This window comes from Salvelinus alpinus, chromosome 1 (genome assembly GCF_045679555.1).
Source record: "Salvelinus alpinus chromosome 1, SLU_Salpinus.1, whole genome shotgun sequence".
In the NCBI taxonomy this organism is placed as follows: domain Eukaryota; kingdom Metazoa; phylum Chordata; class Actinopteri; order Salmoniformes; family Salmonidae; genus Salvelinus; species Salvelinus alpinus.
In genome coordinates this window covers 91,789,364-91,816,921 of record NC_092086.1, presented here as the reverse complement: position 1 = coordinate 91,816,921, position 27,558 = coordinate 91,789,364, and the positions used below count along the sequence as shown (strand labels likewise).

Here is a 27,558-nt window from a genome sequence, read left to right as displayed (position 1 = left end):
TTTTTGTGTTTGTGAACAGAGCCCAGGACCAGCTTGCTTAGGGGGCTCTTCTCCAGGTTTATTTCTCTGTGGGTGATGGCTTTGTTAGGGAAGGTTTGGGAATTGCTTCCCTTAAGGTGGTTGTAGAATTTAACGGCTCTTTTCTGGATTTTGATAATTAGCGGGGATCGGCCTAATTCTTCTCTGCATGCATTATTTTGTGTTTTACGTGAAATGTATATATTTTTTAAAGAGAAATGTCTTGGCGGCTGCGGTGCAACTTAGAAATAGTCCAAAAACCCGCGACCAATACATTTTAACCCGCGACATTGTTTTCAGTGTTGTCCAATGACAGGAAAATCGCGAACATGGCAACACTGCTGCGCGAGCTTACCCGGAAGTGTATGTCAGCAAACGTGTAATGTTTATAATTTCCTAACGTGGTTTGTCGATGAGGTATCACACAACTCAACATCTTCATTTTCCGTTTTTGATTACTAATAATGCACCTTGTCATTTAAGCTACAGTTTCCCAACACGTTTACCGCTGTTTAATTTCAATTTATAGTCATAGAAACTAGCTAACTAACGTTATGGACTGGGGATTGGCGCTCGAGGAGGACATGGCGCGGTAAGTCCGGTGACTGTTATCTTGGGAGCTTTTGTTTGTTATGTGGGGTGGGTGATTACACGCTGTTATATCAGCTGAGTACGCCTACCTAACGAATTATTTATCCTAGCAAAAAACAATTCTGTCCCCCCCAGCGAAACCTCCGCCACGGGAAACCCTGAGCAGCAATACAACCCCTGGTCCAACCAGTCCAACCCATGGTCAGATCCAGGCTGCACCTCGGGATCTATAGGGGAGCTGGAAAATCTGGCCCCAGGGGATGGACACCATGGCACTCACTCGAAGAAGCAAGGCGTCCAGGTAGAATGAGTTTGTATAGGACAGCAGTAATTTCCCAAACAATTGTGGGCATGTGACAGAAAGTCATCGTATGTGTTGTGTCTCTTGCAGACAGATGCCTGGACAGCAGACAAAGATGTTAACACAGATCAGGATTGGGAGTCACTGATGGTAATGTGTTCACTCTGGGGGCATGACTGGGGTATGGTGAATCAGTGTGGTAACTCACACACAACATATATATTTGTACATGTGCATGACACAAGTTAACAACCTCTTTCATACTTATTCTGTGGTTACATTTTCCCCTATCTTTCTCCAACATTTCCTCCTTCCCTTCCTATTTCTCTCTCTCTCTCTAGCGGTCAGTGGATGAGTACAGCGCTCACCTTGCCCTGCAATATGAGGAGCTGATGAAGCAGCAGCAGGAGGAGGAGGCTGATCATGGCAACCTCGTAGACAGCCTGGTTCAGAAGAAAGATGAGGGGATCCACCAGCAGCAGGTCTGTGTTCAAACACACATCTCTGTGCTGTAGGCTACGTACAGGCCTACTTGTGTCTTTTCATCAGCTTGAGATGTTGTACATCTTTGGACTAATTAACTGCGAGTGACAATATTTTCAGGTGCTGCTGGACAAAATTGAGTCTCTGCGTGTGAAGCTTCAGCTGAACTGCTGCAAGACCACCCGCAAGAACTTTGCAGTCAAGAAGCAAGACCTCAGTGCGGAGAAAATCAAAATGGAGGAGGAGAGGAACAGGTAGAGATATTGAGAAGAAGGTGGAAAAGGAGAAATTGGGGAAAGCCCTTTGAGGTGTGGGACAGACGGTAGGCTAGGTGGTGGCCACCAACAGAACTGTGACAAGATGTCCTGTCAGCCATGTTCCTCTGTCTGTCCCTCTACCAGACTGTCTCAGGAGCTGAAGGAGACCACCAGGAAGCTGGCTTTGCTGATAGAGGAGCAGAACCAGGAAAAGTAAGACTACTGAGCCACACTCCTACACTTCATATAACCTAACCATAGACAACATATCATATACATTATCATGCTACACAACACATCTTGTCCACAATATAATGCTATACAACACACCTACTGTGCTCATCTATAGGCTTATGTGGGAGCGGGAGCTAGCAGACTTGAACACTGAGATGGAGCGGCTACAGAAAGAGTCAGAGGAGGCCACCCAGACAGCTCTACGGGATGAGGTCAGTTTCTGTCCATATTTATCATCTCTACATCAGTCAACCATCACAACCCTATGACACTGAATGTTCACTCTGATTCACCTATCCACATGTCGCCATGGAGTTTGATTTGAAGACAATCAGGGATTAACCCTGATTTGTATTCTGATTTATGTTCAACAGATTGCAGCTCTGGAAATGCAGAGAGATGTGACCATGTCTGAGGTGGATGACTGGCTGAAAGAGGCTGACCAATACATAAACACACTTAGGTACTATACTGAGCATGACTCTATGACTGAAGCTGGATGTAGCCTACATATTGTAGCTTCTCCCATAAAGGCTGTGCTTCAGTGATTGGTGTTTCCTCTGTCTGCAGATTTGACCCCTCTCAGCAGCACATGCAACAAAGGCTGGAGTGGGAGAACAATGTGGCTGTTGTTCACAGCAGTTTGGCGGGACTGCAGGTGAGGGACAAGAGGGATGGTAGACCACTGCCTCTCACTGGATAAATGTAGGCTTTATGAACATGACTATTTTGAACATGACTTGTTTCTCTTTCTCTCGCTCAGAATCAGTTCAAGGAGCACCTTCACCTGCTGCAAAAGGGCCAACCGATGGAAAGCCTCCCTGGAGTCACATTACCACACTTACCCCAAGTCCCCACGGTCTGTGTGTGATACATGTGTGTAGTTGATTCTGACGAAGACAGTCGATGCCAGTGATTAATGTGCATACTGTATCTGTTGTTAATGGAACCATTCCTCTGCAGGTGGACTTGGTGATGAGTCCGATGATGTACGCTCCACCCCTCCCCCCCTTTCAACATTTCCAGATGGGCCCTCCTAACGCTGTGGGGATGCCCTTCCAACCCCAGCAGCACCACCCAGCTGCCTTCATAGCCCCAGCCAGATTAACTCCCCCACCTGTCCCCTCCTCTACTCCCCCTACCTCCGCTCTACAGCTCCACCCAGCCACCCCACCTGTTTCCCTGCCCACCACCGTGGCCTCCGCCCAGCCCCTGCCTTTCAGTAACCCTCCTGCTGCTGGCAAACTGGACAACCTGCTGAAGAGATTGGGGGACATATTTCCACAGTGCAACAGGTGAGCTCAAAGTCTGTCACTTACTCTGAATTTACTAGTCAGTAAAAGATCTTGCAGACTACAATCAATAAATATTGATTCTAGTCTCATTCTTTCCATTTACCTCCCTCTCTTTCTACTTTCCGTCCCTCTCTCTCTCCAGAACTCAACTCATGTCAGTGCTGCAGCAGATTAAGAATTCCCGTGGCACCATGGCTGGCATGTCTATGGACGAGGTCACACAGCAGGTGGCACAGAGACTGGCACAGAGTGAGAAACCGGTAAAACAAACTCACACTGAGACACATACACAATAAGTGTGCACACACACCAACACAGTCTAAATCTTAATCTAACCTTTATCCTCCACAGGCTCCAGGGCCCATCAGGCCTCTTTCTGCTGCCAGGGGCGTTCCTGGTCTTCCAGGCCCAATCCAGCGCCCTCCAGGCCCAATCCAGAGGCCTCCTGGCCCCATTCAGAGACCCACAAATCCCCCTCAGAGACCTGCAGTAACTCAAGTCTTCCAGACAAGGCCCCCACAGGTACAAACCACTACCAACCCGCAGAAGGCACAATTGAGAATTTTAGGCTTGGGTGACAATGTACATAATTCATGTATTTCTGAGGTGCTGCTTCTCTCTCTCTCCAGCCTGTGGCTCCCAGTAATCGTAAGCTGTGCTTGATGTGCCAGAACCACGTGGAAGCAGACAGCCAGCACCCCATGAGCTGCGCCCACACTGTTCATAAGGATGTAAGTCCTACACTGAATTAAAAACGTATAGATTACTGAAAACTGTATGGCTCAGTTGGTAGAGCATAGCGCTTACAACGCCAGGACTGTGAGTTAAATTCTCAGGGCCACCCATACGTAAAATGTATGCACGCATGACTAAGTCGCTTTGGATAATAGCGTCTGCTAAATGGACACTATCAGATGATACTTTGCTATAACCCTAACTATGCTTTAGCTGATGTAAAGCTGATGATTTGCCTCTGTGTTCCAGTGCATCAGTGTATGGCTACAGTCCGGCAAGAACAACACCTGCCCCTTCTGCCCAGCCAAGTGAAAGGAGTAGCAAAAAAGACCGAAAGGAGAAGACATGAAGGGAAAAAGGAGCTGAACACTGATAGTGTTCTGTTCAGCGTCACAGAACGGAAGAAGGAGATGGTGGAATAAGATTCACATCAACTAAAAACAGAGCAGACATGGTGACGTATTACTATTCACCTACAGTGCATTCAGACAGTATTCAGATCCCTTGACTTTTTCAACATTTTGTTACGTTACAGCCTTATGCTAAAATAGATTAAATTAAACAAGTTTCCTCATCAATTGACACACACCATGATGACAAAGGGAAAACAGGTTATTTAAGTATTCAGACTCTTTGCTATTATGAGACTCGAAATTGAGCTCAGGTGCATCCTGTTTCCATTGATCATCCTTAAAATGTTTCTACAACTTGATTGAAGTCCACCTGTGGTAAATTCAATTGATAGGAAATGATTTGGAAAGGCACACAACTGCCTATACAAGGTCCCACAGTTGACAGTGCATGTCAGTGCAAAAACCAAGCCGTGAGGTCGAAGGAATTGTCCGTAGAGCTCCGAGACAGGATTGTGTTGAGGCACAGACCTGGGGAAGGGTACCAAAAAATTTATGCAGCATTGAAGGTCCCCAAGAACACAGTGGCCTTCATCATTCTTAATAGAAGAAGTTTGGAACCACCAAGACTCTTCCTAGAGCTGGCCGCCCGGCAAAACTGAGCAATCGGGAGAGGTGACTAAGAACCCGATGGTCACTGTGAAAGAGCTTCAGATTTGGGAGAACCTTCCAGAAGGACAACCATCTCTGCAGCACTCCACCAATCAGGCCTTTATGGTAGAGTGGCCAGACGGAAGCCACTCCTCAGTAAAAGGCACATGACACCCCGCTTGGAGTTTGACAAAAGGCACCTAAAGGACTCTGACCATGAGAAACAAGATTCTCAGGTCTAATGAAACCAAGACTGAACTCTTTGGCCTGAATACCAAGCGTCACCTCTGGAGGAAACCTGGCAACATCCCTACGGGGAAGCATGGCAGAGACTGGGAGACTAGTCAGGATCGAGGGAACGATGAACGGTGCAAAGTACAGAGAGATCCTTGATGAAAACCTGCTCCTGAGCGCTCAGGACCTCAGACTGGGGCGAAGGTTCACCTTCCAACAGGAGAACGACCCTAAGCACACAGCCAAGACAACGCAGGATTGACTACGGGACAAGTCTCTGAATGTCCTTGAGGGGCCCAGCCAGAGCCCAGACTTGAACCCAATTGAACATCTCTGGAGAGACCTGAAAATAGCTGTGCAGCGACACTCCCCATACAACCTGACAGAGCTTGAAAGAAGAATGGGAGAAACGCCCAAAACACAGGTGTGCCAAGCTTGTAGCTTCATACCAAGAAGACTTGAGGCTGTAATCTCTGCCAAAGGTGCTTCAACAAAGTACTGAGTAAAGGGTCTGAATACATATGTAAATGTAATATTTCAGTTTATTTTAATATTTTTGCACAAAAATAATCAAATCAATTTGCTTTTGCTTTGTCATTGTGGGGTAGTGTGTAGATTGATGACGAGAAAACAATAATTTGATCAATTTTAGTATAAGGTTGTAATGTAACAAAATGTTGAAAAAGTCAAGGGGTCTGACCTTTCTGAGGTGACACAATAAACATAAGTCTTTCATATTATGCATCCCTATATTGATACAGCTAACTAAATAATTGAATACCTTTTTAAAGGCTGACCAAAAGTACATCTGTTGTTAACTGCAATGATAATCTGGCACCATAACTTATTTTTTGTTTTCACATTACTGTTGTGTGTTAACCCATAGGGATATCATGTTTGTTATGTATGCCTTTTTATTTATTGTAAAATATACTTCTCATACCCTTTGACATAATTATAACAACTTTGACATGTTATTTTGTAAGTATGTTATTTCTAACTTCCATGCATTTGGTATGTTCGTTTCTAATTTTCATGATTCTATGTTGAACATTTTATAATTTCTATGGCAAAAAAAATACACTAGAGTTATGTTAATAAGTGCCTTATTAAAAGTCACACTGAAGTATGACTCATTGAACTTAAAACTGCCCAATTTGAATGAGCAGAATGTTGAAATACTTACAGTTGAAGTTGGAAGTTTACATACACCTTAGCCAAATACATTTAAACTCAGTTTTTCACAATTCCTGACATTTAATCCTAGTAAAAATTCCCTGTCTTATGTCAGTTAAGATCACCACTTTATTTTAATGTGAAATGTCAGAATAATAGTGATTTATTTCAGCTTTTATTTCTTTCATCACATTCCCAGTGGGTCAGTAGTTTACACTCCAATTAGTATTTGGTAGCATTGCCTTTAAATTGTTTAATTTGGGTCAAATGTTTCGGGTAGCCTTCCACAAGCTTCCCACAATGAGTTAGGGGAATTTTGGCCCATTCCTCCTGACAGAGCTGGTGTAACTGAGTCAGGTTTGTAGCCCTCCTTGCTCACACACACTTTTTCAGTTCTGCCCACAAATTTTCTTTAGAACTGAGGTCAGGGCTTTGTGATGGCAACTCCAATACCTTGACTTTGTTGTCCTTAAGCCGTTTTGCCACAACTTTGGAAGTATGCTTGGGGTCATTGTCCATTTGGAAGACCCATTTACGACCAAGCTTTAACTTCCTGACTGATGTCTTGAGATGTTGCTTCAATATATCCATATAATTTTCCTGCATCATGATGCCATCTATTTTGTGAAGTGCACCAGCCCCTCCTGCAGCAAAGCAACCCCACAACATGATGCTGCCACCCCCGTGCTTCACGGTTGGGATGGTGTTCTTTGTCTACAAGCATCCCCCTTTTTCCTCCAAACATAACGATGGTCATTATGGCCAAACAGTTCTATTTTTGTTTCATCAGACCAGAGGACATTTCTCCAAAAAGTATGATCTTTGTCCCCATATGCAGTTGCAAACCGTAGTCTGGCTTTTTTTATGACGGTTTTGGAGCAGTGGCTTCTTCCTTGCTGAGCGGCCTTTCAGGTTATGTCGATATAGGACTCGTTTTACTGTGGATATAAATACTTTTGTACCTGTTTCCTCCAGCATCTTCACATGGTCCTTTGCTGTTGTTCTGGGATTGATTTGCACTTTTCGCACCAAAGTACGTTCATCTCTAGGAGACAGAACGCATCTCCTTCCTGAGCGGTATGACGGCTGTGTGGTCCCATGGTGTTTATACTTGCGTACTATTGTTTGTACAGATGAACGTGGTACCTTCAGGCGTTTGGAAATTGCTCCCAAGGATGAACCAGACTTGCGGAGGTCTACAATTTTTTTTCTGAGTTCTTGCCTGATTTCTTTTGATTTTCCAATGATGTCAGGCAAAGTGGCAGTGAGTTTGAAGGTAGGCCTTGAAATACATCCACAGGTACACCTCTAATTGACTCAAATGATGTCAATTAGCCTGTCAGAAGCTTCTAAAGCCATGACATAATTTTCTGGAATTTTCCAAGCTGTTTAAAGGCACAGTCAATTTAGTGTATGTAAACTTCTGACCCACTGGAATTGTGATACAGTGAAATCTGTCTGTAAACAGTTGTTGGAAAAATGACTTGTGTCATGCACAAAGTAGATGTCCTAACTGACTTGCCAAAACTATAGTTTGTTAACAAGAAATTTGTGGAGTGGTTGAAAAACGAGTTTTAATGACTCCAACCTAAGTGTATGTAAACTTCTGACTTCAACTGTATGGAGAAGTGAGATGGCATTAACTATTTTGACTGTTGTATTAACCTGACAATAAACATGGTTAATTACCATCTGTGATAAAAGAAAACAATCACCGCAGTATTTTGGAGACCTTATGCATTTTACTGACAAGATGTCATCTCTGGAGTAGAGAGCAAGATGTTAGGAACTCAGCAAAAAAATAAACATCCTCTCACTGTCAACTGCGTTTATTTTCAGCAAACTTGTGTAAATATTTGTATGAACATAAGATTCAACAAGTGAGACATAAACTGAACAAGTTCCACAGACGTGACAAACAGAAATTGAATAATGTGTCCCTGAACAAAGGGGTGTGTCAAAATCAAAAGTAACCCGTCAGTATCTGGTGTGGCCACCAGCTGCATTAAGCACTGCAGTGCATCTCCTCATGGACTGCACCAGATTTGCCAGATCTTGCTGTGAGATGTTACCCCACTCTACCACCAAGGCACCTGCAAGTTCCTGGACATTTCTGGGGGGAATGGCCCTAGCCCTCACATTCTGATCCAACAGGTCCCAGATGTGCTCAATGGGATTGAGATCCGGGCTCTTCGCTGGCCATGGCAGAACACTGACATTCCTGTCTTGCAGGAAATCACACACAGAACGAGCAGTATGGCTGGTGGCATTGTCATGCTGGAGGGTCATGTCAGGATGAGCCTGCAGGAAGGGTACCACATGAGGGAGGAGGATGTCTTCCCTGTAAAGCACAGCGTTGAGATTGCCTGCAATGACAACAAGCTCAGTCCGATGATACTGTGACACACCGCACCAGACCATGACGGACCCCCCCACCTCCAAATCGATCCGCTCCAGAGTACAGGCCTCGGTGTAACGCTCATTCCTTCTACGATAAACACGAATCAGACCATAACCCCCGGACAAAACCGTGACTCGTCAGTGAAGAGTGCTTTTTGCCAGTCCTGTCTGGTCCAGCGACAGTGGGTTTGTGCCCATAGGCAATGTTGTTGCCAGTGATGCCTGGTGAGGACCTGCCTTACAACAGGCCTACAAGCCCTCAGTCCAGCCTATTGAGGACAGTCTGAGCACTGATGGATGAATTGTGCGTTCCTGGTGTAACTCAGGCAGTTGTTGTTGCCGTCCTGTACCTGTCCCGCAGGTGTGATGTTCAAATGTACCGATCCTGTGCAGGTGTTGTTACACGTGGTCTGCCACTTCGAGGACGATCAGCTGTCCGTCCTGTCTCCCTGTAGCGCTGTCTTAGGCGTCTCACAGTATGGACATTGCAATTTATTGCCCTGGCCACATCTGCAGTCCTCGTGCCTCCTTGCAGCATGCCTAAAGCACATTCACACAGATGAGCAAGGACCCTGGGCATCTTTCCTTTGGTGTTTTTCAGAGTCAGTAGGAAGGCCTCTTTTTACTGTCCTAAGTTTTCATAATTGTGACCTTAATTGCCTACCGTCTGTAAGCTGTTAGTGTCTTAACGACCATTCCACAGGTGCATGTTCATTAATTGTTTATGGTTCATTGAACAAGCATGGGAAACACTGTTTAAACCCTTTACAATGGAGATCTGTGAAGTTATTTTGATTTTTACGAATTATCTTTGAAAGACAGGGTCCTGAAAAAGAGACGTTTCTTCTTTTGATGAGTTTATATGAGGTGTAATCATTACTCCAAACAGTTGCAAAGCTAGCATTTCTATTGGACAGGTTCAGCAAACAGGGAAGGACCTACCTGAATCTGTCCAATAGAAATGCTAGTTTTCATTTGGAGTAATGATTACACCCCAGGCACACCAAGTTTCTTTCACCAAGCAATAGCAAGCATGAAACTGAGACAGGCCACGTTCATGTGGATGGAATCACACAGTGAAGGTGGCCAGTACGTGGAGACATTCACCAGTTAGTGTATCTGTGTAAGTCTCAGCCGTTCTTGTTGTAATGTGCTGTTGCGAGGAGGCTGTCAGTTAGTGTGTTACATAGTTAAGGGGAGGTGGAGTCCTAACTGACCAGGGTCACAGGTTCTTATGCCTTTATGGCCGTGAAGACGGTATCTTAGAAGTCCATGACCCTGCTCTTCAGGACCTCTAAGTAGGGCTCCAGCTTGCTTTGGAGGTCAGGAGGTCAGGGGTGTATGTGGACATCTTCTTCACCTCACAGATGGACTTCACAAGCTGCTCCTTGTACTCATCAGCGTAGGGGCGTCAGCTCCTCCATTCGCTCGGTCAGCTTGGTGCGGACATCCTCAACCATGGGGATCAGCTTGGACTTGGTCTCCTCAACCTTGGAGCGCATCTCATCAACCAGGGTCTGTAGCTTGGCCCTCAAGGTGTCCATATCCTCGCGGCGCTTGAAGACGTACTCCTGGAAGACGGGCTCCAGCTTCTCGCGGTACTCCTTAATGTGCTTCTGGAGGACCTGCTGCAGCTTCTTGCGCTTGGGCTCTAGCTGGGTGTGGAGGTCCTCGACATCAGCCATCACCATCTGATGCACCTGCTTGGTGGTATCAAGGAACTGGGTGCTGAAGGCATTGCCATAGGGGGCCAGGGTCTGGGAAGCAGTCTGGGCATACTCATGCAGCTTGTCGAAGCTCATGGACAGCTTCATCCTGGGGGTACAGAGAGGTGGAGGGTAAAATGAGGGAGAGACCAGAGCAATCCATTGCTATTATGGAAAGAAGGATGAGGGGTTGTAGGGAAGAAAACATGAAGACAGAATAATCTGATAGAAGTTAACTATGAGTGGAGATATTTTTGTCTCTTACTTGTACTCGGTATATTCGGTTCTTTCCAGGTGGTCCAGGGGTCTTCACATGAGTGACGTACACCATGGCAGCAGCCTTGATGTGCTCCATCTGGGAGGGGGAATTGTTCTGCAGGGCCCTGGCCTGGGAGCCTGGTGGGGGAACAACCACATGAGACCTAGGCTAGCTATAGAGTTCAGGCCTCTACACAAAACAATGTACTATGTCATATAACATTAGAGCTAATACTGACCTACTGCCAAGAAGGGAGTCAGTGCAAGAGCGACAAACTTTATGGTGAGGGACTGAGAGAGGAGATGAGATAGAAAGGGAGAGGGGGATGGGTCAGATAAAAATATTGAGAAGCAAGCAACTTAACATTCAATGTTTCACACAACCAAAAACATTTGAATCTAACACCAAACATTCATACTCAAACTTTAGAGTACAAAATGCCACTGTTCAACACAATAATAACCTTTAAATTACTTTTGATGAATATGATCCATATTTCAAATGGCAAACATTTAATTCTTACATTTCTTTCCAAGAACCTAATTTCAATAATAATATCTGCTGTCTTTCAGCAACTTTATGCTTGGTCATTCAATTCCTCCATTTTCCAATGTTGGCTATATCCTATGTTTTCTTTATAAACCCCATACCTCCCTTCGAGAGTCTCAGTGAGGCTGGCTGTCTGTTACCTGGGGGTGGTGCTGCTCTTTAAGTGAGGCTGATGCACAGCACCAGGCAGCTTTTATAGGTCTCTGAGCAGGTGTGTGTGTGCTGTCTCAGACATGGACCTCCACCCCTTACAACTCAACTGGAGGAGCAAGTTCAAGGGTCAGAAACAAAGATATATTTTTTAACAAAGTACAGTTAGATGAGCAAACAGACAAATATACCTACATGTACAGTACCAGTCAAAAGTTTGGACACACCTCCTTATTCAAGGGTTTTTCTTTATTTTTACTATTTTCTACATTGTAGAATAATAGTGAAGACATAAACTATGAAATAACACATATGGAATCATGTAGTAACCAAAAAATATATATTTTAGATTCTTCAAAGTAGCCACCCTTTGCCTTGATGACAGCTTTGCACACTCTTGGAATTCTCTCCACCTGGAATGGTTTTCCAACAGTCTTGAAGGAGTTCCCATATATGCTGAAAACGTGTTGGCTGCTTTTCCTTCATTCTGCGGTCCAACTCATCTCAATTGGGTTGAGGTCGGGGGATTGTGGAAGCCAGGTCATCTGATGCAGCACTCCATCACTCTCCTTCTTGGTCAGCCTGGAGGTGTGTTGGATCATTGTCCTGTTGAAAAACAAATGATAGTGCCATCATTGCTTTGCACAAAAAGGGCTTCACAGGCAAGGATATTGCTGCCAGTAAGATTGCACCTAAATCAACCATTTATCGGATCATCAAGAACTTCAAGGAGAGCGGTTCAATTGTTGTGAAGAAGGCTTCAGGGCGCCCAAGAAAGTCCAGCAAGCGCCAGGACCATCTCCTAAAGTTGATCTGGGGCACCACCAGTACAGAGCTTGCTCAAGAATGGCAGCAGGCAGTTGTGAGTGCATCTGCACGCACAGTGAGGCAAAGACTTTTGGAGGATGGCCTGGTGTCAAGAAGGGCAGCAAAGAAGCCACTTCTCTCCAGGATAAACATCAGTGACAGACAGTGACAGACAGTGACAGACAGTGATATTCTGCAAAAGGTACAGGGATTGGACTGCTGAGGACTGGGGTAAAGTCATTTTCTCTGACGAATCCCCTTTCCGATTGTTTGGGGCATCCGGAAAAAAGCTTGTCCGGAGAAGACAAGGTGAGCGCTACCATCAGTCCTGTGTCATGCCAACAGTAAAGCATCCTGAGACCATTCATGTGTGGGGTTGCTTCTCAGCCAAGTGAGTGGGCTCACTCACAATTTTGCCAAAGAACACAGCCATGAATAAAGAATGGTACCAACACATCCTCTGATAGTAACTTCTCGCAACCATCCAGGAACAGTTTGGTGACGAACAATGCCTTTTCCAGCATGATGGAGCACCTTGCCATAAGGCAAAAGTGATAACTAAGTGGATCTGGGAACAAAACATTGATATTTTGGGTCCATGGCCAGGAAACTCCCCAGACCTTAATCCCATTGAGAATTTTGGTCAATCCTCAAGAGGCTCAAACAAAAACCCACAAATTCTGACAAACTCCAAGCATTGATTATGCAAGAATGGGCTGCCATCAGTCAGGATGTGGCCCAGAAGTTAATTGACAGCATGCCAAGGCGGATTGCAGAGGTCTTGAAAAAGAAGGGTCAACACTGCAAATATTGACTCTTTGCATCAACTTCATGTAATTGCCAATAAAAGCCTTTGACACATATGAAATTCTTGTAATTATACTTCAGTATTCCATAGTAATATCTGACAAAAATATCTAAAGACACTGAGGCAGCAGACTTTTGTAAAATTAATATTTGTGTAATTCTCAACTTTTGGCCACGACTGTATAGCTGCAGAATGCTGTGGTAGCCATGATGGTTAAGTGTGCCTTGAATTCTAAATAAATCACTGACAGTGTCACCAACAAAGCACTCCCACACCATCACACCTCCTCCTCCATGCTCCACGGTGAGGACTAGATCATCCGTTCACCTACTCCGTGTCTCACAAAGACACAGCGGCTGGAACCAAAAATCTCATTTTGGACTCATCAGACCAAAGGACAGATTTCCACTGGTCTAATGTCCATTGCTTGCATTTCTTGGCCAAAGCAAGTCTCTTCTTCTTATTGGTGTTCTTTTAGTAGTTGTTTCTTTGCAGCAATTTGACCATGAAGGCCTGATTCACACAGTCTCCTCTGAACAGTTTATGGTGAGATGTGTCTTTTACTTGAACTCTGTGAAGCATTTATTTGTGATGCAATTTCTGAGGCTGGTAAATCTAATGAACTCATCCTCTGCAGCAGAGGTAACTGGGTCTTCCTTTCCTGTGGCAGTCCTCATGAGAGCCAGTTTCTTCATAGTGCTTGATGGTTTTTGCGACTGTACTTGAAGAAACTTTCAAACTTTCAAAATGTTCCATATTGACTGACCTTCATGTCTTAATATGTGCAAAGTTTTAGACTGATCCAATGAACCATTGCATTGCTGTTCAAAATTTGGTATCAAGACTGCCCAAATGTGCCTAATTTGTTTATTAATAACTTTTCATGTTCAAAACTGTGCACTCTCCTCAAACAATAGCATGGTATTCTTTCACTGTAATAATTTCTGTAAATTGGACAATGCAGTTAGATTAATTTTGTCAATAGGGGGTGCTATTTGCACTTTGGAAAAAATTCGTTCCCAAATTAAACTGCCTCGTACTCAATTCTTGCTCGTACAATATGCATATTATTATTACTATTGGATAGAAAACACTCTAGTTTCTAAAACCGTTTGAATTATTTCTCTGAGTGAAACAGAACTCATTCTGCAGCACACTTCCTGTCAAGAAGTGAGATTTCTGAAATCGAGGTCTCTGTTCCAGGGTCGGTTTATAAATTCCCTTGTAAGCTATGGGGCTACATGCACTGCATACGCCTTCCCCTAGATGTCAGTAAGCGGTGAGACTGAATGGAGTGGATAGCACCATCTGGGGGAGTATAAAGCCTCTTGGAACGGAAGGACCGACCTTTTCGACGCGGGGCCTGACGCAGGAGGGACACCAAGCATGGCGTCCTGAAAAGCTTTCGGTTTAGCAGTTCTATATCTCCGGCTCTGATTTAATTTGTTTTTTGTCTTAAAAACTTCATAAGGTAGTTAATTTAAACCGACTTATAGCAGTTTATATCAGTTTATTGCGATTTTCTGGAGTTTCTTTGTCAGGCGTTATCGCGAGTTGGGCACCTCTCCGGTACATCGCTGGCGTTAGCAGCTAATTCTACAGGAGTAGAGGACATCTTTCAACCAAAAGACGATTGTTCTGGACAAAGGACCACTTGCCCAAGATTCTGATGGAAGCTCATCAAAAAGTTAGAGCTATTTATGATGTTAATTCGTATTTCTGTGGAAAAATGTAAAATTATTAGTCCGCCATTAATTTCGGCATGGTCTCGCTGTAACGTATGTCGAGTAACGTTAATTTAAAAAATCTAACACAGCGGTTGCATTAAGAACTAATGTATCTTTCATTTGCTGTCCAACCTGTATTTTTTAGTCAAGTTTACGATTAGTTATCGATTAGATTAGTTGCCTCTCCAAGATGGCGCCGGACAGATTGCTTCAAGTTTGGCTACAATTCACATTGTATAACCACGATTTGTGCCGTTAAATATGCACATTTTCGAACAAATCCTATATGCATTGTGTAATATGATGTTACAGGACTGTCATCTGATGAAGTATATGAAGGTTAGTCAAAAATTATATATCTTTTGCTGGTTTGTTAGGATCGCTAACCTTTGCTGCTGGTAAACGGCTTGTGTTTCTGGCTATTGTGGTAAGCTAATATAATGCTATATTGTGTTTTCGCTGTAAAACACTTAAAAAATCTGAAATATTGGCTGGATTCACAAGATGTTGGTCTTTCATTTGCTGTACGCTGTGTATTTTTCAGAAATGTTTTATGATGAGTATTTAGGTATTTGACGTTGGTCTCTGTAATTATTCTGGCTGCTTCGGCACTATTTCAGATTGCAGCTGCAATGTAGAACTGTGATTTATACCTGGAATATCCACATTTTTCTAACAAAACATATGCTATACAATAAATATGTTATCAGACTGTCATCTGATGAAGTTGTTTCTTGGTTAGTGGCTATTTATATCTTTATTTGGTCGAAATTGTGATAGCTACCTATGCAGGCAAAAATGGTGGAGAAAAAAAGTTGTGTCTTTTGCTATCGTGGTTAGCTAATAGATTTACATATTGTGTCTTCCCTGTAAAACATTTTAAAAATCAGAAATGATGGCTGGATTCACAAGATGTGTATCTTTCATCTGGTGTCTTGGACTTGTGATTTAATGATATTTAGATGCTAGTATTTACTTGTGACGCTATGCTAGGCTATGCTAGTCAGCTTTTTTACTGATGGGGGTGCTCCCGGATCCGGGATTGTGTGCAACTAGAAGTTAACAAGAATTTAAGCTTTCTGCCTATATCAGATATGTCTATGTCCTGGGAAATGTTATTGTTACTTACAACCTCATGCTAATCACATTAGCCTACGTTAGCTCAACCGTCCCGCAGGGGACCCCCTGATCCTGAAGAAGTTTTAAAGTAATGATGGACTGTTGTTTCTCTTTGCTTATTCGAGCTGTTCTTGCCATAATATGGACTTGGTCTTTTACCCAACAGGGCTATCTTCTGTATACCATCGCTACCTTGTCACAACACAACTGATTGGCTCAAACGCATTAAGAAGGAAAGAAATTCCACACCTGTTATTTGAAATGTATTCCAGGTGACTGCCTCATGAAGCTTGTTGAGAGAATGCCAAGAGTGTGCAAAGCTGTCATCAAGGCAAAGGGTAGCTACTTTGAAGAATCTGAAATATAAATATATTTTGATTTGTTCAATACTTTTTTGGTTACTACATGATTCCCTATGTGTTATTTCATAGTTTTGATGTCTTTACTATTATTTTACAATGTAGAAAATAGTAAAAATAAAGAAAAACCCTTGAATGAGTAGGTGTGTCCAAACTTTTGACTGGTACTGTACATGCATGGGTTACTGGGTTTGCCTGATGTTATGTACTGGGGTTACTATCAATCTTCTGAATGTCAAAGTATTACAATTTTTCTGGAACGGCAGATGACACTTATCATCTATGTGTTGTTTCTGGCACGCAAAATCTTAGTACATAAATTGTATACATTAATACTGACATACTTTACGTATGTAACTGGATATATTCAATATCACTAAACATGCCCTAGTGTTGGACGTCATGATAAACAATATTTGTAGAGCTCCCAAACAGGATTGTGTCAAGGCACAGTACTGGGGAAGGGTACCAAAACATTTCTGCAGCATTGAAGGTCCTTAAGAACACAGTGGCCTTCGTCATTCTTAAATGGAAGACGTTTGGAACCACCAAGACTCTTCCTAGAACAGTCCGCCCGGCCAAACTGAGCAATCGGGGGAGAAGAGCCTTGGTCAGGGAGGTGACCACGAACCCGTTGGTCATTCTGACAGAGCTCCAGAGGTCCTCTGTGGAGATGGGATAACCTTCCAGAAGGATAACCATCTCTGCAGCACTCCACCAGTCAGGCCTTTAAGGTAGTGGCCAGACGGAAGCTACTCCTCAGTAAAATGCCCATGACAGCCCGCTTGGAGTTTGACAAAAGGCACCTAAAGGACCTCAGACCACGAGAAACAAGATTCTCTGGTCTGATGAAACCAAGATTGAACTCTTTGGCCTGAATGCCAAGCGTCACATCTGGAGGAAACCTGGCACCATCCCTACGGGGAAGCATGGTGGTGGCAGCATCATGCTGTGGGGAAGTTTTTCAGCGGCAGGGACTGGGAGACTAGTCAGGATCAAGGGAAAGACGAACGGAGCAAAGTACAGAGAGATCCTTGATGAAAACCTGCTCCAGAGCGCTCAGGCCCTCAGACTGGGGCGAAGGTTAATGAGAAGGGTGTGCTTGAAAGGATGCACATAACTCTGCAATACTGGGTTGTATTGGGGAGAGTCTCAGTCTTAATTCATTTTCCACACACAGTCGGTGCCTGTATTTAGTTTTCATGCTAGGGAGGAATCGAGAATCCACTCTCACATAGGTACATGGTTGCAAAGGGCATCAGTGTCTTAACAGCACGATTTGCCAAGGCAGGATACTCTGAGCGCAGCCCTATCCAGAAATCTGGCAGTTGCTTCTGATTAAATTACATTTTCACAGAACCGCTTGTTACAATTTCAATGAGGTATTCTTGTTCAGATATCGATCGGTAAGTGGACTGGAGGCAGGGCATGAAAGGGATAACGAATCCAGTTGTTAGTGTTGTCCGTTTCGGGAAAGTACATGTAATTGCGCACCCAGCTCACTCAGGTGCTTTGCCATATCACATTTGACATTATCTGTAAGTTTGAGTTCAATGATGGAAAGACTTGTGTGTTGTCCTCGTTATTGCAGACAGTGTCCTGCACATTGAATATAGTTGCAGAGTCCCTGTAATCCTAGATTCAGATCATTCAGGCAGTCACCCAGATAGGCCAGTCGTGTGAGAAACTCGTCATCATGCAAGCAGTCAGACAAGTGATAATTAAATGTAACCTTTATTTAACCAGCAAGTCAACTTTATGCCCGTCTCTCAATTCAAAAAATGTGTCAATACTTTGCCTCTTGATAACCAGCACACTTCTGTATGTTAAAGCGTTACATGGTCGCTGCCCATATCATTGCATAATGCAGAAAATACACAGGAGTTTAGGTGCTTTAACAAAGTTAACCATTTTCACTGTAGTGTCCAAAGCGTCTTTCAAGCTGTCAGGCATTCCCTTGGCAGCAAGAGCCTCTCGGTGGATGCTGCAGTGTACCCAAGTGTCTTCGGGAGCAACTGCTTGCACACTCATTACCACTTCACTATGTCTCCCTGTCATGTTTTTTGCGCCATCAGTACAGATACCAACACATCTTGACCACCAAAGTCCATTTGATGTCACAAAGCTGTCCAGGACTTTAAAAAATATCCTATCCTGTTGTCCTGGTGTCCAGAAGAGGATGTCTTCCTTAATTGACCCCCCCATAAACGTAATGGACATGTGCCAGGCCCGCCACATCTGTTGACTCGTCCAGCTGTAATGCATATAATTCACTGGCTTGTATGCAAAGCAGTAATTGTTTCAAAACATCTCCTACCATGTCACTGATGCGTCGTGAAAGTGTTGTTTGATGAAGGCATTGTCTGTGTATTTTTTTTTGCCTTATCCCCCGAACATTGTCCCAGCCATATCCGCGGCAGCAGGAAGAATTAAGTCCTCCACAATAGTATGGGGCTTTCCTGTAATAGCCACTCGGTAGCTCACCATATAAGAAGTTCTAGCCCCTTATTAATGGTATCTGTTGCTTTTATACATGTCTTACTACTCGAAAGTCGTCTTAATTCTCACTCAAAAAACTCCCGTGGCTTATTTTTCAAATTGGCATGTTTCGTCTAAATGTCTGCGCAAGAGTGGAGGTTTCATAGAGTTATGAGCTAGTACTTTTGCACATATAACACACTGTGGCTGAGGAAAGGCACTACTCCCAATATAAGTCAACCCCAAATCAATGTAGTTCTCATCATATTTGCGCCTTTCCAATTGTCAAACGTCCCTGTCGTTCGGGGCTTTCCCTGGTAAGGGGGCAGTAGCTCTTCGGTTGCATTAGATTCACAACTGTCAGTGTCCATGCTCACTGGGCTAGCAACAAATGTAGAATTACTGATGCTAGCATTGGATGTGCTCGTGGAAGCAGAACTTGTGTCGTCGACAGGTGCAGGTGTAGTACTGCTGGTCGTAGCAGTACTACCAGTAGAGCTGATGTGTCTCTATGGACGCGGCCTTACTTTTTTTCAAACCATTTATCGATTTTGTTAGCAAACGGAATGAGCTGCAGCTACGTTTGGCTACATACGGACGGTTTGTGGAATTCCCGAGAGAGTAACGGTTAATGTGATTGGATGTTAATTATTTGACTAGGCTACCTGTATTTGACATTGTGTCACTAGACGGTTTAATTTCATTTTTGGCAGTGAAACGAGGCTACTCAGGTGAGAAAAAAAGAAAAATCACCCAAAATGTATAGCCCTGTTGGAAAATCTAAATGAACTGTTTGAATGTGAATAACATTTTAATTTGGCGTACCCCAGTTTGGGAATGGCCGCTCTAGAGGTTAAATGGGACTCCCGCAAGTTAGTAATGCAGTGACTGAATCGCAGATAGGCTAGCTAATCACAAACCTTGATGATAAAACAACTTTTCTTCACACTTACACCTTAAAATCAAGTGAAATGAAGCAACACCACAAATGATGTACATTCATGGTCCTTTATTAGAACACTTAAGCATGTGAGAATAAGCCAAATATAGCGCAGTTTGCACCAAATACAGATACTCGCTAACGTTAATTATCTTACAAACACTACCACATCCGCAATACAAGGTCATCTATCCAAGCTTCACATATATGTATTATATACAAATGGGTCACTTCTAAACAGTCATACAACCAACCATAAGTGACACATACTGTACACACTTCTCACCCAAGCCAGTGTTGAAGGTTCTCACACACACACACACACACACACACACACACACACACACACACACACACACACACACACACACACACACACACAGAGGCAGGCAGAGCACAAGAAGAATACGTGTAGAGCTTAAAGGACAATTTAGCTTTTTACAACCAAATCATTAAAAAAAAAAAAATTATATGGCATGTCCAGACAATTGGTGATTTCACTTGTTTTTGAGAAACTTACCCCAACCAACGATTCACTTCCTTATCCTCGATGTGCAGTACGGGGGCTCCAAAAAAAACAAAATACATCCTTTTAGAAACAGAAAAGCTCTCAGTATAGTGATGCAGGTCTTTAGATGTTGTACACATGAAACAGACAACTCGAGTGATATCTCTCCGCCCATTCTAGCAGCAGGCTACATGGGAAATGAAACAGCTGGATAGGGGCTTGACGGCTTGAGTAGCACAAAATGAAATATAAAGTTGCGCATAAAGTTCAAAAGACCTGCATCACTATACTGAGAGCGTTTCCATTTATAAAAGGACGTATTTGGGTGTTTTTGGAGCATTTGTTCAGAGCCCCAGTACTGCAGGACGAGGAAATTATGGCTGGGGTAAGTTTCTCAAAAACAAGTGAAATCGCAAAAGAAAAAAAAGTGTTTGAACCCTTCTATAAATTTGCCATCTACATCAAAACAGAGATTTGGTTGTAAAAAAAAAAGAGCTACATTTCCTTAAAGACAGTAGCTAGTAACATGAGAGCAAGAGGACCTCAGAAACCACTTCAGTTCAACTGCACCAGGAAGAGACAAAACAGGGTTGTGACCTGTGGTTGGGTTTTACTGTAGTAGTAGACTATAAAATCTATGTAATTCTATGTCAGTAGCTTTATCATGATGCTACTGTTTAAGACGTCCTGCGACAATGTCATATGTTAGGAGGCAGGTGGTAGTGTGGACAGGGATGGGTCGGAGTTCTGTATGCTACACACGAGACAAAATAGGGACAGAAATGAAGAGTAGGCGAGAGACTGAGTAAGCAGGTATTGGAGTCTGTAGGAGAGTGTAGTTTCCTATGTGTAAGAAAGGGAGAGAAAGCCGTTGTGTGTGTGTGTGTGTGTGTGTGTGTGTGTGTGTGTGTGTGTGTGTGTGGCAGGTATGGGAGGATAGCTGGACTTCACTGTTCACTGTTTCAAGGCACAGAGTGAGGGAGGGAGGAGAGAAGATTACACTTGGTACTCGGATGGCGGTTTAAAGCTTTTAAAGGGCTGTTGGTTTAGACTGTGGCATATGGAGCCAACTCTAACAGATTTCTGAGAGGGAATATATAGGAGTGTTTATTACTGTGCTGTTAAGCTGTGCCCAAGTAGGAAGCTAATTTACATTTCAATTGGCAAAGCTGACATTTTAGAGTCTACTACAGTGTCTGTGTCTCTCTTCTCTCAGAGTCTATGCATGTTTGCCATTAGCCTCTTTATACAGCTTGTGCAGGTGTCCGATCTCTCTCTATCCTCTGTTGCTGCTATAGCGTGTACGATGTCTCTGGAAGTATTGTTGTCTCGCTCTCTTTCACTTCTCCTTACCGTCAACTCTGTCTCCCTGCACACATGCACATGAACCCATGCACTCCCCCTCCTCTCCTGCACTTCCAGTTCCACTCATATGTGTGCCCATTCTCTCTGCTTGGCCCAGCAAGTGACATCTTGATCTGACCCCATCTCAATAGACAGGAGCATGCCTCACCCCTGACTACTACCACCCCCCCCCCCCATTCCCTGTAGAGGTAGAAGTTGCCAGAGATCTTGCACCTAACAACAGACCTAAGACCAAATCAGATCTAGGATATATCTAGCAACATATCAGATCTAGGACAGATCTAGCAACAGATCAGATCTAGGACCAGATCCTGGATTAGTGGTTTTAGGCAAATTCCAGCTACTCCCCAGCAGAGTGAATGAGTGAGGCATGCCCCTGGCTGTGTGGGTTTGTGGCCCCTGGGCCGTGGCCCTCAGAGCAGCGAGGCCCTCAGAGCAGCGAGGCCCTCAGAGCAGCGAGGCCCTCAGAGCAGCGAGGCCCTCAGAGCAGCGAGGCCCTCAGAGCAGCGAGGCCCTCAGAGCAGCGAGGCCCTCAGAGCAGCGAGGCCCTCTTCTCCTCAGGCGTCTCCTCCAGTATCTGCCGCAGCAGGTCAATGAGGGGCTTGGCGATGGCCCGGTAGCCCGCCGCTGTCAGGTGCAGGAAGTCAAACATGTCCCTGGTGGAGATGGTCCCGTCAGAGTGCACGAAGCCCGCCCCCACATCCAGGAACTGGGTCTGGCCCAGCCGTGGCAGCCAGGAACGCAGGAAGCTGTTCACCGCCACGTTCTTCTCCCGCAGCGGGTTGGGCCACTCGCCCCGTGCCAACAGACCCTGAAACGGACAGACAGGAGAGGTTAGTTATTACTGGGAGCTAAGGACACATCTGTAAATGCATGCATCCTCATATACATGATCATATCAGACCTGGGTTCAAATACATATGTATTTGAGTAACTGGTATTTTTTTTTAAACAAAAAAATAATTCTCTGTGTATGAGTATTTTTAATTATACAGCCCCAAAAAAATACTTTTACTTGAGAAATTGTATTTGAATTCCATCATTCTGAAGTGATATTAGGATATTGCATTTTTATTTAATATTTTTGAATTTGTAATGCACAAATTGAATCATTGAATTAATAAATTGAACTTTTTCATTATTTGAAACTGAATTGAATGAATATTGCTCCCAATCGTTGCTGGATCGAATCCCCGAGCTGACAAGGTAAAAATCTGTCGTGCTGCCCCTGAACAAGGCAGTGTTCAGGGGCACTGTTACCCGTTAGGCCGTCATTGTAAATAAGAATTTGTTCTTAACTGACTTGCCTAGTTAAATAAAGGTTCAATAAAAATGTTATTGTCGATGAGCATATTCCCTTAAACACTGGAGCTAGACAAAGTTATACATTCATAATAGAGATGCTGTCTGGGCCAAAACTAGCTTTACAGACTCAAGCCCAGATTGGCAATCATTTAGGAGATTGAGAAATCTGTGTAAAACTAGTTAGAAAAGCAAAATCTGATTATTTTGTTAGCGCACTGATTGTGCAGGGAATCTGGCCAAGAACTGGAAAAGCATTCATCTCTGTAGCTCTTCCCCATCAAATTCATCTCTCAAATAAAATTTTATGTCACATGCGCCAAATACAACAGGTAGACCTTACATGTTAAATGCTTACTAACAAACCCTTAACCAACAATGCAGTTTAGAAAAATAAGAGTTAAGAAAATATTTACTAAATAAACTAAAAGTTTTTAAAAAGTTGCACAATAAAATAACAATAACGAGGCTATATATACAGGTAGTACTGGTACCGAGTCAATGTGCAGGGGTACAGGTTAGTTGAGGTAATTGAGGTAATATGTACAGTACCAGTCAAAAGTTTGGACACCTACTCATTCAAGGGTTTTTCTTTATTTTGACTGTTTTCTACATTGTAGAATAATAGTGAAGACATCAAAACTATGAAATAACACATAGGGAATCATGTAGTAACCAAACAATTGTTAAATCAAAATGCATTTTATATTCTTGATGACAGCTTTGCACAGTCTTGGCATTCTCTCAACCAACTTCACCTGGAATACTTTTCCAACAGTCTTGAAGGAGTTCCCACATATGCTGACCACTTGTTGGCTGCTTTTCCTTCACTCTGCGGTCCAACTTATCCCAAAGCATCTCAATTGGGTTGAGGTCGGGTGACTGTGGAGGCCAGGTCATCTGACCCAGAACTCCATAATTTCCTTCTTGGTCAAATATCCCTTACACAGCCTGGAGGTGTGTTAAAAAACAAATGATAGTGGGACTAAGTGCAAACCAGATGCTTATTGCTGCAGAATGCTGTGGTAGCCATGCTGGTTAAGTGTGCCTTGAATACTAAATAAATCACTGACAGTGTCATCAGCAAAGCACCCCCACACCATCACTCCTCCTCCTCCATGCTTCATGGTGGGAACCACAGATGCAGAGATCATCCGTTCACCTACACAAAGACACGGTTGGAACCAAAAATCTCAAATTTGGACTCTGTCCTTTAGTAGTGGTTTCTTTGCAGCAATTTGACCGTGAAGGCCTGATTCACACAGTCTCCTCTGAACATTTGACGTTGAGATGTGTCTGTTACTTTAACTATGTGAAGCATTTATTTGGGCTTCAATTTCTGAGGCTGGTAAATCTAATGAACTTATCCTCTGCAGCAGAGGCAACTCTGGGTCTTCCTTTCCTGTGGCGGTCCTCATGAGAGCCAGTTTCATCATAGCGCTTGATGGTTTCTGCACTTGAAGAAACGTTCAAAGTTCTTGACATTTTCCGGATTGACTGACCTTCATTTCTTAAAAAGTAATAATGGACTGTCATTTCTCTTTGCTTAGTTGAGCTGTTCTTGCCATTATATGGACATGGTCTTTTACCCAACAGGGCTATCATTTGTATACCACAGCTACCTTGTCACAACACAACTGATTGGCTCAAACGCATTAAGGAAAGAAATTCCACAAATGAACTTTTAACAAGGCACACCTGTTAATTGAAATGCATTCCAGGTGACTACCTCATGAAGCTTGTTGAGAGAATGCCATGAGTGTGCAAAGCTGTCATCAAAGCATATGGTGGCTACTTGAAGAATCCCAAATATAAAATATATTTTAAATTGTTTAACACTGTTGTCATTACTACATGATTCCATGTGTTCCATTTTTTTGTTTTGATGTCTTCACTTATTCTACAATGTACAAAAGAGTAAAACTAATAAAAACCCTGGAATGAGTTGGTGTGTTGAAACTTTTCATTGATACTGAAGGTTGGGGTAAAGTGACTATGCATAGATAATAAACAGTGAGTAGCAGCAGCATTAAAAAAAAGTGAGCAGGGGCAGGTCAATGCAAGTAGTCCAGGTAGTCATTTGATTAGCTGTTCAGCAGTCTTATGGCTTGGGGGTAGAAGCTGTTAAGGAGCCTTTTGGACCTAGACTTGGCGCTCCGGTACTGCTTGCCGTGCGGTAGCAGAGAGAACAGTCTATAATTAGGATGGCCTTCCTCTGACACCACCTGGTATTGAGGTCCTGGATGGCAGGAAGCTTGGCCCCAGTGATGTACAGGGCCATACGCACTACCCTCTGTAACGACTTGCGGTCAAATGCCGAGCAGTTGCCATACCAGGCGGTGATGCAACTAGTCGGGAAAGGAAAAGGGGGATACCTAGTCAGTTGTACAACTGAATTCAATCAACTGAAATGTGTCTTCCTCATTTATCCCAACCCCTCTGAATCAGTTGCTCTCGATGGTGCAGCTGTATAACTTTTGGAGGATCTAAAGACCCATGCCAAATCTTTTCAGTCTCCTGAGGGGGAATAGGCGTTGTCGTGCCCTCTTCACAACTGTCTTGGTGTGTTTGAAACATGATCGTTTGTTGGTGATGTGGACACCAAGGAACTTGAAGTTCTCAACCTGCTCCACTACACCCCCGTCGAGGAGAATATGGGCGTGCTCAGCCCTCCTTTTCCTGTAGTCCACGATCATCTCCTTTGTCTTGATGAGGGAGAGGTTGTTGTCCTGGCACCACACCGCTAGGTCTCTGACCTCCTTCCTATAGGCGGTCTCATCGTTGTCGGTGATCAGGCCTACCACCGTTGCAAACTTAATGATGGTGTTTGAGTCGTGCTTGGCCACGCAGTCGTGGGTGAACAGGGAGTACAGGAGGGGACTAAGCACGCACCCCTGAGGGCCCCTGTGTTGAGGATCAGTGTGGCAGATGTGTTGTTGCCTACCATTACCACCTGGGGGCAGCTCATAAGGAAGTCCAGGATCCAGTTGCAGAGGGAGGTGTTTAGTCCCAGGGACCTTAGCTTAGTGATGAGCTTTGAGGACACTATGGTGTTGAACGCTGAGTTCTAGTCAATGAACATCATTCTCACATAGGTGTTCCTTTTATCCAGGTGGGAAAGGGCAGTGTGGAGTGCAATAGAGATTGCGTCATCTGTGGATCTGTTGGGGCGGTATGCAAATTGGAGTGGAGCTAGCACCATTACTGATAAAATTGATGTAATTAATGCATTTAATCACCATTTTATTTCTGTGGGCTATATTTTTGACTCAGTTTCTAAGCCAACTCACATTAAGTGTAGTCTGCATATTAATGGAGATAATTTGTTGATTGATACTGTAAATGTTGATCTGGGGTTTTCTTTCAGACAATTCTCTTTTAAGGAAGTCCTTGATGCCTTGCTAGTATGAGACATTAATACATCTAAAGGGGCAGATAATTTGGAACCTGGTCTGCTAAAATGTGCAGCGACCCTCATTGCTGCCTCAGTCTTCAGGAATTATTTCTAAAGTATGGTAATCTGCGTATGTGTTGCCACTCCATAAGGGTGGTGATAGTAGTCATCTTGACAATTACCGAACAATTTCTAGGCTTCCTTGTCTAGCGAAGATTCTTGAGTCGTTGATAAATGTGCAGTCTTTTGACTGAGAAATGTATTTTAAATGTAAATCAATCAGGGTTTAGACCATGGCATAGCACTATTACAGCCACCACATTAGTTGTGAATGACCTTGTCAATGCATTGAATGCTAAAATGAGTTGTGCTGCTTTGTTTATAGATCTGTCTAAGGCCTATCACACATATTGATCATGGTATTGTGTTGAAGAAACTGTCAAAGTCTCATAAAAGTATCTCAGTTGGGTTACATCTTCACTCCTTGAATGGTTCTGTAATAGAACATGTCCCTGTATACAAATACCTTGGTATTTGGATGGACAATGATCTATAATTTAAGAAGCATACAAATGAGCTTGTTATGAAGTGCAACTGACTACTCTAAAATCCCTTGATTCTGTTAATCATAGCACACTTCGTTTTATTACATCTGACAGTTTTAATACTCATCACTGCATCCTTTAACAAAAATGTGTCTGGACCTCTTTAAAGACACTTCATTACTCTCTTTTTGTTTATAAAGCCCTACTCCACAAGCTTCCAATATACTTAACATCTTGGTTGAAATTTAGAGTTTCAGGTTATAATACAAGGTCAGAATCATAAAACACGGGACGAGATGTTAAAACTGTCCATTGTGCCAATAGATGGTATGCACTCACATGAGATTTGCCGTGATGTTGACAGAGTGGCATGGGAGGTTTATTTCTTAGACTGGGTTAAGATGTCAATTTTGGGACACATCCTCAGTAGTGTGCCTTCGAATCAGTGGGTGTTTCGGCCTTTAATCACTAAACACCCTCAAAGGTGGCCAGCTAAAGGGTGATCAAGCCTTAGCTTGTGTCCCATGCCCAATTAAGATTTCCCACGGGACTATGCAAGGCAGGGGCGTCCTCTTCCCTGAGCCAGCCCTACAGCTGACCGCATACCTCATATGTCCTCCTCAAGTTGGAGGGATCTGAATTGGGTTCTCAGGTGGGGGTGGGGGGTCATGAAGTTATAGCACAGCAAGGGTCCTTCCGTTTGATCCAGAACCACTGGCTGCCTCTTTCAGCTGCTTGAGAAACTGCTCTGACAGTCTGCCGCAGAGCCTGTCCATGGATTCCAAGTTCTTTCAGCAACCTGATGGTGGAAGAAGCC

At 43.6% G+C, this 27,558-nt stretch overlaps 2 protein-coding genes and 1 pseudogene across 6 annotated transcripts in view; 1 reads left to right on the top strand and 2 right to left on the bottom strand.

Annotated features, from left to right (window-relative positions):
• The first annotated feature begins 232 nt into the window (after positions 1–232).
• Positions 233–8,148, top strand: LOC139534249 (RING finger protein 214-like). Its single transcript, XM_071333252.1, has 15 exons — positions 233–610; positions 745–910; positions 1,001–1,060; positions 1,252–1,392; positions 1,514–1,647; positions 1,795–1,863; positions 2,000–2,096; positions 2,259–2,347; positions 2,455–2,542; positions 2,648–2,743; positions 2,848–3,179; positions 3,322–3,439; positions 3,531–3,701; positions 3,809–3,910; positions 4,164–8,148. The coding sequence occupies exons 1-15, from the start codon at positions 573–575 to the stop codon at positions 4,224–4,226; spliced, it is 1,764 nt and encodes a 587-aa protein (XP_071189353.1). The 5' UTR covers positions 233–572; the 3' UTR covers positions 4,227–8,148.
• On the bottom strand, positions 8,139–13,776 carry LOC139565989 (apolipoprotein A-Ia-like; annotated as a pseudogene).
• Positions 13,777–19,681: 5,905 nt separating this feature from the next.
• Positions 19,682–27,558, bottom strand: part of LOC139534256 (platelet-activating factor acetylhydrolase IB subunit alpha2-like) — a 28,437-nt gene continuing 20,560 nt past the window's right edge. For all 5 annotated transcript variants that reach the window (XM_071333298.1, XM_071333271.1, XM_071333262.1 and 2 more), the window contains one exon: positions 19,682–22,311. In XM_071333298.1, coding sequence (XP_071189399.1) covers positions 22,033–22,311 — 279 coding nt within the window. In that variant the 3' untranslated portion in view covers positions 19,682–22,032. The remainder of the gene's footprint in view (positions 22,312–27,558) is intronic.